This window comes from Acromyrmex echinatior, chromosome 6 (genome assembly GCF_024713525.1).
Source record: "Acromyrmex echinatior isolate Ae372 chromosome 6, ASM2471352v2, whole genome shotgun sequence".
Taxonomy (NCBI): Eukaryota; Metazoa; Arthropoda; class Insecta; order Hymenoptera; family Formicidae; genus Acromyrmex; species Acromyrmex echinatior.
In genome coordinates, this window is record NC_141857.1 from 11,339,831 (window position 1) to 11,352,136 (window position 12,306).

The following is a 12,306-nucleotide window of genomic DNA, read 5'->3' on the forward strand; positions in this document are numbered from 1 at the left end:
CACAAGCATGGCGTACTAGGCAACGCACCAGACTGCTATGCCAGAGGTCCCCATTCCGAGACAGATTCAAGAATTTTTCACGCGCTTGTAATTTTTCTTCGATGGTCTGGAAAATCATCGAGAGTATCTATTGCCAAGAGAACCTTTCAAAAGTGCCGTTCGGAACCGGCGTTAAATTGTAAGTCCCGTATGTCTCTGTGTACAACCTGCGTGCGCACCACAGGCATACGTACGAGAGGTAGGCCTAATCCCGACTTTGGGATGTTGCGCTATTGGATTGGATACTTTCTTTTAATGTAAAATTCTTCTTTTGTAGATAGTGTAAATAAAATTGTTAAAGAAATTTTTGTAAAAATGAGAAATTGGACAATAATTGCGTACTACAAGTATTGTAATACTTATTGACATATATTAATTAACAAAAACTTTTTCGGTACATTGAATTGTAAGAAATGCTCTTAAAATTCGACGTACTGAAATAGTTGTTTGATTTGTATGTCAATAATAATTTTAATTATGTACTTATTGCACGTAATTATTGTCTAATTTCGCTCTTTTACTACATTTCTCTAACAATTTTATCAATATAATTAAAAAATCCGATACTCAAAGGATTAAATATTCATTTTAATTTCATTATTCTAATTTATAATTTAACGAAATTATCATATTTAAAGTATGAAAGACAAAGAAATAATGTAGTAGAGAAAAAAAGTAAGAAGAAACGTATTTTTATGAACTGTAAATGCGTCCGCTTCAGTATGCGTCCCGCGCGTAAGGCGCTCGCGTCTAATCATGAGTGCCGCTCCTGCCCGTCTTCTCTACGTACCTATATGCTAACTATTTCTTTTTGTAATTTGAAAACTAAGCTTCAGATAAAATTTTTGCAAAGGAAAAATTATTTTAGAATTAAATCAGGAATATGACACTTTAAGGATAAACGTTTTTTTCTGAATCATCCTGTATAACAAGAATATAACTTCTGTTATATTACATGTTACATTTATGAATGGGAAATTACAATTAATCGGTATGTTGCCAGTAACAATTATATTTATTACTTGTAACATTCCAATTTATTGCACTTATATAACATTAATACAATAGTATAAATTTATTGAGCTCTCAATATTAAAAACAAAATTACAATAAAATCAAGCAACTAAGAGCAAATACATAGTTGTTATAATTGTGTGTTAACAAATCTTCTTTATTCTTCCTCTATATATATTAGGTGTTGGAATTAATTCGTAGCGTTTTTTAATGAAAGAATGTTATTTATTTCACATGAGCATTAAAAAATACATTAATGAAAGTACTTCCCATCACTTGTAAAACGCTACGAATTAATTCCAACACCTAATACAATTTGGATGTTTCGGCTGCTTTTTTCAATCCTCTTCAAGGTAATACATCCGTCAAAAAATCCAAAATTAAATGCTATAAGTATTAATGTGCACTGGTAGAACGTATTCAATAAGTGTTCAATAGCATCAATAATAACTTCAATAATGATTTGATAATTCGGAACGCTCGGCTATTTGTGTGTGTGTGTGTGTATAGTAGTAGTAGTAAAAAAATTATTAATTGCTAAATTAAAATCATTGCTAAGTCATATCATTTAAAACATCGTAAAACACAGATATTATGTCTATTTAATAAAATTGCGTGCGAAAGAAGAGAATTTCGCAGAAAATACAATGAGAAGAAGAGAGAGCGCGAATACTATGGTAATCGCAATAGGACCGCAACGGATAGAATAAAGAGAATGTATTCTGTAACCGATGGAAGAGAGAGGACAAAGGGTTAGAAAATGAACGCAACGGATAAGGGACAAACCCTTCCTTCTCTGTCTAACACGGACCTCGGTGATATGTTGTTCCTCCCTCGGATCCAGTTTCTGTGTATACTTCTCCCTCTTTGACCCTTCACGCACGCACGCACGCACGCACGCACGCACGCACGCATACCGCATATATGTACTAACATAGAGTGAATTAGAACCCTTCTCTAGTTTTGCTACTAAAACTATTATTCATTTTTTAAATAGAAGTTTTTTTCCACAAAAATCAAGCATCTTCTTAAAACATTGTATACATATTTTTTTATAACTAATTTTTTATCTCAAAGCTATGGACTGAATCTTCTTAAAACTTGATCAATCCAGCTGTAATTGAGATTTGTTTGCAAATCATCGACTCATGTAAAGACATGGTATGCTCATTTCTCGCGCTACGCGTTTACTTGCATGCTATTACCGTGTCTCTTGTTATACGAATAATAAGTAAATAAATAAATAGATAAATATTAATTCAATTCTGTTCTTTGCATATATTTATACAATTATATTAGGTGTACAAATAAGTTCCCGCTGTTTTTAATCAAAAAAATTAAGCATTTATTGTGAAAAAACGATACATAATGTTTTATTGATGTAAGTCAAAATGTAAGTGCAAGTTCTTTTTGCGTTTGGCACGAATCTTCATTCAATAATGCTTCCAATTTCGCGTCTTCACCGTCTACACTTTCGGCCTTCCGCTACGTTCTTTGTCTTCGATGTCAAATTCACCGTTCTTAAATTTTTGAAACCATTCACGACAACTTCTCTCGCTTAAGGCAGCCTCATCATATGCTTCTACAAGCAATCGATGAGCCTCAGCTGCAGATTTCAAATTAAAGAAGTAAATCAAAAGTTCCCGCAAATGACGCTTATTCGGCATTTTCGCACAAAAAAAAATATATGATGCTGATACAAAATCGCTAGTATTTCAAGGTTATGTTGTTGACAGATGTCCAACCTTACGATATAATGTTTTACATCAGACAATTTTAACCATAGCTTGCTAGTGGCGCCGTCTTTTGTCAAACGGTGGAAACTTATTTGTACATCTAATATTTAAAGATTTATATCACATGCTATTAAGCTGTATAATATTTGACAAACCGATTATATGTTAAACATATGCATGGAATATTACTTACGATATAATAGTATTCCATTGTTGCGTTTTATTCTCGTATTGTACAATGTACTCTTTTATCTTTTCTTGTTCCTTGTTCAAATTTCGTAAAGTTTCTTCTTCTATCATAATCATATTATGTAACTCTCGTCTGAATGTTTGTCCTACATCATTGAAATTATTGTTGTTCTAAAAAAGAAAGTATTGCTGTAAATATATTAAGTAAAATGATAAAGGTTGTTTCAGAATTTTTATATATTTACTTCGCCTTCATTTAGTAGTATTTCTTCGATAAGTTTTATTTTCGAAATTTTTTGTTGTAATTGTTTCTTATCCTTAGTATCCTGTGATGTAAGACACAATATTATTTTAATATTCACAAAAGTTAGCGAATAAAAATATACGGTGCAACACTTTTTGTGCGAAAATATAAAAAGTTTTGTATGTATATAAATTCGATTTGCTGTTGCAACTTATGTTTCAGCCGTATTTAGGACCATCGTCAGTGACACAAAACTTAAAAATAGTTTATCAATAAAAACGACAAAAATAAAAGAGCAAATTAAATTATTAGTAAATTAATAATTAATTGACATATATTTAACATTCAACATCAACAAAATTGTATACAAAATTTAAAGATGTATGGGCGTCATTTTTACAATGTATATATTAGGCGTATAAATTATAATTCTCGGTCCTACCCTAAAATCAATCATATCATTAATATAAAAATATATGAAAAGAAAGAGCATAAAGAACCACAGCACAAGATGTAGTTAGTGATATTTAATTATTCTTGCATTACGAATATTCTTGAATTACAATAAAAACATTAAACGTTTCGGCCACAATCTGGCCATCTTCAGTAAAATTAATAATATTCTTAAGACGCAGAGTTACATCAAGTTGGAATCAATTCAACCCTCGTGTGTTATAATTGTAAAGATCGTGTTTGCATCAAAGCGACGCTACTTCATATAATAATGTTAGAACGTCAGAAGTCATGTAGTAAAAAGTGTAGAACGAGAATTTCCAGATTCTAATTTATAATAATTTATTTAATTGTAAAGATATTAACAAGAATAATTAAATCACTAACTACATCTTGTACTGTGGTTCTTTATGCTCTTTCTTTTCATATATTTTTGAAATTATAACCACATTCATTTTTTACATTTTTTCATTAATATAAATTGCTACGTCGACCCTGTTTAAGATATCGAAACACCAATCTAAAAACATTAAGACGCGATTATACAGCTAACATAATTTTAAAGAATAAATGAAGTTTTTACAGGACAAAATGTCGTTTCAGAAAAAGTATTTCCGTCGCTGCATGTGGTTTGAGTTTGAAATAAAAAAAAACACCACCGAAGCAATAAATTTGAACAAAAGTAATAACAAATTTGATTTTTTATGCTTGGTTTTCGAAGAAGATGCGATTTCGTATAGCACCTGCAAAAAATGATTTGCACAATTTCGCAAAGGAAATTTTGATTTGTCAGATGAAGTTCGTCCTGGACAGTCGAAAAAATTTGAAGACCAAGAATTAGAAAAGCAATTAGTTGAAAATTCGTGTCAGACACAATCAGAACTCGCATAAGCTCTTAAAGTAACACAACAAATTGTTTCAGTATGATTAAAAGAGCTAGGACTAATCCAGAAAGCGTATCATTCAATTCCGTATGTGCTTAATACAGATAATAAAAAGAAACGCTACGGTACAGTTAGATCTTTGTTTTTGTGTTTAAAAAAAAAATGATTTCCTGTATAAAGTGATGTCTGGCGATGAAAAATGGGTGTTGTATGACAATTTGAAAGTAATAATACTGAGGCAGTTCGAATCCACAGATACAGCAACCAGCAGTAGAGACTCGTGTCGTGGGGCTGACGTCACTTGGCGCGGGGATCTATCTCATTTTAAATTTCAAAAATATTTACTACTTAAACGACAGAAAACAGGCCTTATAATACAAAAAAACCATATCGTCTCGCACTGGTGGACAAGACTGACGTCGAGAAGCATCCTTCACTGTAGCGAGGCTGCTCGGGATTTATCTACAGGCGATTGTTGTATATATAAAACAAGTTAAGTCAAAAGTGTCGCCACGTGAAGATCGGTATCTTCAGTTCGGAGATAGTTGCTTTGTATATAGAGCATCCGGCTATTAAATGCCATCTTTATATGCATTGTTCTAGGATATTGAGCAGCGCCGCCGCCATAGCCACAACCGTGTACGTTATTTCATATACTTATCATCTTTCTCTCAATGCGTTGCTGTCTTTCTCTATTTCTCTTTTTCTCCTCTCGCACAAAACATTTAACATGTCACGACATGTTCAAATGATGACATCATCAATTTGATATAACAAGAATGCAACGTTTGCAATTTCATCGATGTATGATAGCTTTATTCGATTTAGCATAATAAACGATTTTTTCGAGGACATTCAACATTATGACGTGTTGTGACATCATGACATATTCGAGCGATGACATCATCATCAATGTAATGTGATCCAACAAAATGCAACGTTTGCAATTTCACAAGCGTAGATGTACGAAAGCTTTGTTAGATTTAGAGTTCAGTGACATCATTCCGTGATTCCCCCTTCGCCTCACGACGCCAACGTAGCCTGGTGGCTGTTTGTCAAATAATGTGAATAATTTGGTATAAAATGTAAAGATTGGTGTATCACATCATTAGTCAACATAAGATAACATAAGTGACAACATGGAGCGTGATTTGATAGAGCAAGCTGCTCAATGAACACCAGAGAAGAGTACGTCACGTGGGAACAACGATGCGATGATTTCATCGAATCTCTGGAAGAGATATAAATTATATCTGATTCGTTGCCCAACATTTTATGTTTTGAATAATATTGGGAGTATAAATTAGTTCGGTCCATTTTTTGTGTTCAAAAATGCATTTATTTCAAAACAAAATGAATGAACAGATTAATTAAAGTATTATCCATCGCTGGCTACTACTTTTTCCCATCTCTCAGGCAATTTTCGAATTCCATCTCGAAAAAATGACTCGTCTTTGGAGGCGATCCAATTTTTTCTATTTCTGCGAAAGAAGTGAACCGATGACTTGCCAAATCGTGCTGCATCCTTCGGAACAATCAGTAATCAGAAGAAGCAATGTTCGGAGAATACGGCGGGTGCGGTAAAACATTCCATTTGAGCGTTTCCAAATATTTTTTTACGACTTTTGCGACATGAGGCCGAGCGTTGTCATGAAGAAAAATAATTTTATCATGTCTTTGCTCATATTCCGGCCTTTTTTCTCGCAATGCACAGCTCAAACGAATCAATTGTAGCCGATACCGATCGCCTGTAATGGAATCGCCAGGTTTCAGCAGCTCATAGTAAACAACACCCTTTTGGTCCCACCAGATACAGAGCATGATCGTCGAACCATGAATGTTCGTCTTTGGTGTTGATGTTGAGGTTGATGGCAACGATTGACCGGACTTAGCGTAGTATTTTTTCTTCTTGGGGTTGTCGTAGAATATCTACTTCTCATCTCCAGTCACAATCCGATGCAAAAAACCTTTTCTTTGTTGTCTTTGAAGCTGTTCGCAAGTGAAAAATCGCCTTTCAATGTCTCTCGGTTTCAGTTCATAAGACACCCAATTTCCTTGTTTTTGAATTATTCCCATGGCTCTCAATCATGCAGAAACGGCTTGTTGAGTTACTCCCAATGATTCTGCAAGCTCCTCTTGCGTTTGACTCTGATTTTCTTCGAGTAATGCCTCTAATTCTTTGTTTTCGAATTTTTTTGACTGTCCAGAGCGAGAGCTTGTCTTCAACGCTGAAATCTCCATCCTTGAAACGTCGAAACCATTCCCTACATGATTTATCAGTTGGAGCAGTGTCACCATAAACTTCAACAAGCATTCGATGGGCTTCAGCTGCACTTTTCTTCCAATTAAAGCAGAAAATTAGAACCTCCCGCAAATGCTGCTTGGTTAACACAAAATTCGACATTTCAAACATAAAAATCAAGGTTTTTGTATGAAACTCAAAGTGATATATTATTAGCAAATGTCTAACCTCTCTGAAAACGCCAAAATCAGCTGTCACTATGAACCATTCACAACAGCCGGAGCCATCTTTTGGAAAACGGACCGAACTAATTTGTACTCCCAAAATTATTAATAGTAATAATTTTTGTTTTTTTAATATGCTTGCATTACTTCGAGCCAAAAATTGCAATCGCACGCAGTGGACTGTGGAAAAATGAACGATTACACCGTTCAACTGCTGAGCGAGGATGAGAAGTGGCTCGAATTTGGAAACCATAATAACCAGGAAACAAATGCCATTCATCTACACTGACCTGAAGTGCGTTCTACAGAAGACGGAATCCGAGAGAGAAGACGCGTCGTACGCGTTTCACGAGCATGACGTGTTTAATATAAAATACTACGTGCGATGCTCGTACGATGCATTATCGTTGTATTGGTTCATCACGCTGAAGACTATAGCGTAGTTCGCGTGACAATTCGAAGACTTGGCATATTGCATGAAAAATATCATATCCGCTAACGTGTCAATGGAAATGTCGAAGCAACAATGGGAGACGTAACATAGCGCGACACATTGTCATATTTGCAAGAAATCGTTCGCGCCGGAAGATCCGCGAGTACACGATCATTGTCATGTCTCACCGGTGTCATGTCTCATCTCATACCAAATACCGTGGTAGAATGCATTTGAATTGTAATCTAAATCATAAAAATTCGTTCTATATCACCTTTCACAATTTATTTGGTTACGACGCGCATTTTGTCATCAAGGAAATCGCAATCGCGTACGAAGGACAAGTAGATGTATTACCGATAACTAAAACTATAAAGAAAAATACATATCGTTTACCAAACACAAATATCGCCAAGATAGCAGAATCGCAAAATTGTGTAAAATTACTGTTTATTGATTTTTGCAAATTTATTTAATATATTTATTTATTTAATAAAATATTATACCTAATATTTAATTAGGTATAAGCCTCGATAAACTAGCATCATTTCTAACAAGGGAAGTATCACAATTGTCCGGAACCGATTTGATTCTCCATGAAATATGTTATAAAACACGAAAATCTAAGAGACACGTATTTTTCTATATATGCGCTAACTCATGTTTAAGGAGTGAAACATTCCTTGAAAAAAAAAACAGTATTTTTCTTGCGAGTCGAATATCGTTGAAAGTATAAAAGATAGAAAAAAAATTTTTAAATAAAAGTTGTACGATTTCAAGAGTACTTTAAAGTTATAAACAAAGAAATATTTTTTTTATTTTTTTGTTTAACAAAATACGCCCACCATCCGTAATTTTCTTAAATTTTTAATCTTTTTTTTCTACCAAATTAAAGATTATTTTTTTACAAATTCAACCATGTGTAGTAAAGTTACAATACGACATATCATTTTCGAGAATTAATTATTAACACTTCCGTATATACGCTATCCATGCTCATATGCGAAAGTAATTGTCGGAACAATAAGATATAAGAAAAGATGTCTTAAGTAAAATTTGTAGTTTTTATGTGTGTGTATTTCGATTTTGTAAATATATAATATTTTAATATTTTTAAGATATATATATATATATATATATATATATATATATATATATATATATATACACAGGGTCGGATTACATTGGCGGAGAATGAATCAAAGGGAACAAAAAATTCTTATATCATTTTGAGATACTCGCTGTAGTTTTCGAATTAGAAAAGAAAATGTCTAAGCCAATATGCGGTTAAGCCGCGCCGCGCCATCTTAAGAGACACCCTGTATATATAATATATACAGGGTGTTCAAAAAGTCCCGGACCGAGTGAATAACTTGAAAAAAAAATTTTTTTTGAAAACACGCCGAAACACGTGAAACGATTTTTCAAAAAATCTATCTTTTGAGAGGGGTTGCGACCCCCAGCCCCTAATGGGGCACGTGGGGTACGAGGAGGGTCGAAAATCTTAAATAGCAACATAGGTCAAGTGGGGGATTTGAAAGGTCTTTTCGAGATGAATCCAAAACACTGCGCATAGAGGGCGATCATTTTCGGCGGAGTTATTTGATTTTTAAGGTGAGAGGAGCCATGTTATCTTAAATGTAGGAAAAATCCACGACGTTGAAGGAAAAAGAAAATAACCACAAAAACAGCGATAAAGACGCTTGATTTCAAAATTATAGAGATGAACTACGACAAAACAGCTTTATCAGGGAAGAAAGTTACATAAGGTGTAAAATAATAATGACTCAATGATTTGAACTTTTGACTTCAAGTGTCTTTATCGACATTCAAAAACGACCATTGATGTACATGTGTGACAACAAATACGGTGTGTTTCATGTGCAAAAAGTCCTGCGTAGTGTTTTGGATTCGTTTCGAAAAGACCTTTAAAATGAGCCCCCACTTGACCTATGTTGCTATTTAAGATTTTCGACTCCCCTCGTACCCCACGTGCCCCATTGGGGCGGGGAGTCGTAACCCCTCTCAAAAGATAAGTTTTTTGAAAAATCGTTTCACGTGTTCCGGTGATTATCGAAACACTAAATTTTTTTAATGTTTCTGAATCAAAAATCTTCAAAATTGAAATTTCCCCCCAAAAGTGAACGCAGCGCCTTCTATGTGTAGTGTTTTGGATTCGCCTCGAAAAGACCTTTCAAATGAGCCCCCACTTGACCTATGTTGCTATTTAATATTTTCGACCCCCCTCGTGCCGCACGTGCCCCATTGGGGGCGGGGGGTCGCAATCCCTCTCAAAAGATAGATTTTTTGAAAAATCGTTTCACATGTTTCGGCGTTTTTTCAAAAAATTTTTTTTTTTCAAGTTATTCACCCGGTCTGGGACTTTTTGAACATCCTATATATATACGAGGGCAAGGTGAAAAGTAACCGACCTGAAAACATGAACTATGTACAAAGTTTTTAGTTAAGTACCAAGTGTTATATATCAAATTACTCGCATTGAAAATATCTATAATTTCTCCTTTGACCACTTTGCTAAACAATTCACAGTTAAAAAGTTATAGCCAAAAAACCATAAGAAGAAAAAAAGCAAAAAACGAAAATTTAAGAAAAAAAGTACGACTTGTTGTTGAAGATGCCGCCATCGAAGTCAAACTTTTCGGTATATATTCGGTATATATAGTGTTATATATCATATTGCTCACATTAAAGGCGGCTACAATTTCTGCCTTGACCATTTTTCTCTACAGGTTAGCATAGGCTCGGTAGGCTTATAAGTTGCTGCAGCAGATTTGAAAAAAAGCGCTAATATATTTTTGACTCTAACTTTTTAGCTATGAATTGTTCAGAAAAGTGGTCAAAGTATAAATTATAGATATTTTTAATACGAGTAATTTGATAACACTTGGTACTTAACTAAAAACTTTGTACATAGTTCATGTTTTCATGTTGAGGTCGTTACTTTTCACCTTGCCTTCATATATATATATATATATATATATATATATATATATATATGTATATATATATATATACTTTAAATACGAAGCGCTACTACGGTCTGAATGTTAAGATATTGAACTATTATGTATATTCATTTAAATGAATTAATTTCAGAAATTGCCGATATGATTGTCGGATTTTCAATGTAATCAATCTGAAATATTAATAATCTCCCCAAATTTTTCAAATTTATTAGGTGTTGGAATTAATTCGTAGCGTTTTTAATGAAAGAATGTTATTTATTTCACATGAGCATTAAAAAATACATTAATGAAAGTACTTCCCATCACTTGTAAAACGCTACGAATTAATTCCAACACCTAATAATTTTAAAAAACTGTAATAAACTTATTGCGAAAAATATTACCTCGGCCGGGAGTCGATCTCTTGCATTCCATACGAGGCAATATTTTTCGCAAGTTTAATACAGTTTTAATTAAATTTATTACAGTTTTTTAAGATTAAATTTGAGAAATTTGGAGCGATTATTAATATTTCAGATTGATTGCGTTGAAAGTCCGATAATCATATCGGCACGTAATTATCATTTCTGAAATTAATTCATTTATATGAATATATTGAGATGTTGAATATATATATATATTAATATATATATATTCAACATCTCCACACTCAGACCGTAGTGGCGCTTCGTATTTAAAGTAATGTTATTTAACATAAACTTGTCTTGTTTCCAATTTTATTCTCTAATATAATTTTTCTTATTTTTTTTTATTAATATTTTTAATTATATTCATCATATTACTTAATTCTTTTAACATCAGCTCTATAATTATTCTATTAATATTTTACTCCATATTAATCTTTACTATAATATTCTGATCAAAAAATTACTTATGTTCAATTATTATATTCCTTACATTAATTAGGGGATTAGTTATTATTTTTTTATATTTTATAAGATTAATTTCTAATATAAAAAAAAATAGTTATCATATTAAATCCATAATAATAACTTTCCTAATAAATATACTTATATTTATGATTAATAAAAATCCATCTTCCTATAGAATCCAAATTTTTCTTTTATTCTTAATTTTCATTCACTTTTATAAACTTCAATACAATATTAATATAAATTTTTTTATTAATATGAAAGAATATGTTACGTCCAAATCCTTGAAAATTTGATCAAGGAGATAATAAGGGAGAATGAAGAGGGTGTGGAAGGACGGTTAAACTCAATCTCACAGGTATCATACGCGCGGAGGCGAACATCTGTGAGTCGAACGCACCTTTTCAGTCCCGGAATATGGGTCAACGTCCGAAAGGACGTTATAATACCTATTCTGCTGGACAGTGCGAACGTCGGTCCTATTTTTTCGGTCAAGGAACTTAATCCTTTTGACCCGGGACTGGACCTCGTGCGATCTCAGATATTCGAGGCAAGTGAATGCGAGAGGTGATGTCAATAAAAGACAGGGGAATTAAATTACATTTATTAATAAAATGAAAAATAATGAAACAAATTTTATACATTATAAAACTTCTCTTTACAAAAAAAAATATATACAATATATAGCTTATGGATGTGTGTGTGCGTGCGTACGTGCGTGCGTGTGTGTGTGTGTGTGTGTGTGTGTGGAGAGAAAGGGTTAGCGGGTATGGGAGGTGAGGAAGGTGTTGCAGGAGCACACCTCGGGATGAGGTGCTTGTAGAGGACGGTGTAAGGTGTGGGATTTCCGTGGATGTATAGCGTGACTAATCTGTCCCCTTCGTAGGATGTGGACGTAAAAAACCGGAACATCCGATCCCAGTCGATCGGCTCGGGATTCAATCGAAATGGGAGGGGCGGGAATTGATCCAAAGGAGGAAGAGGGAGTG

At 33.4% G+C, this 12,306-nt stretch overlaps 1 protein-coding gene across 22 annotated transcripts in view; it reads right to left on the minus strand.

Annotated features, from left to right (window-relative positions):
- LOC105148557 (intraflagellar transport protein 81 homolog) overlaps nt 1–12,306 on the minus strand; it is a 588,627-nt gene that overhangs the window by 295,315 nt on the left and 281,006 nt on the right. For 16 of the 22 annotated variants that reach the window (XR_015545343.1, XR_015545346.1, XR_015545345.1 and 13 more), the window contains 2 exons: nt 3,224–3,304; nt 2,983–3,149 (listed from right to left, as the gene is read on the minus strand). The exons of 2 other annotated variants lie outside the window; for them this stretch is intronic. Coding sequence is in view for 13 of the 20 variants with exons in the window: in XM_087406976.1 (XP_087263102.1) it covers nt 2,983–3,149; nt 3,224–3,304 (248 nt within the window). In the remaining 7 variants the exon portion in view is untranslated. Of the gene's footprint in view, nt 1–302; nt 2,890–2,982; nt 3,150–3,223; nt 3,305–12,306 lie in introns of those variants that run through there. 4 more of the 22 variants (XR_015545352.1, XR_015545347.1, XM_087406973.1 and 1 more) reach the window with 3 other exon arrangements.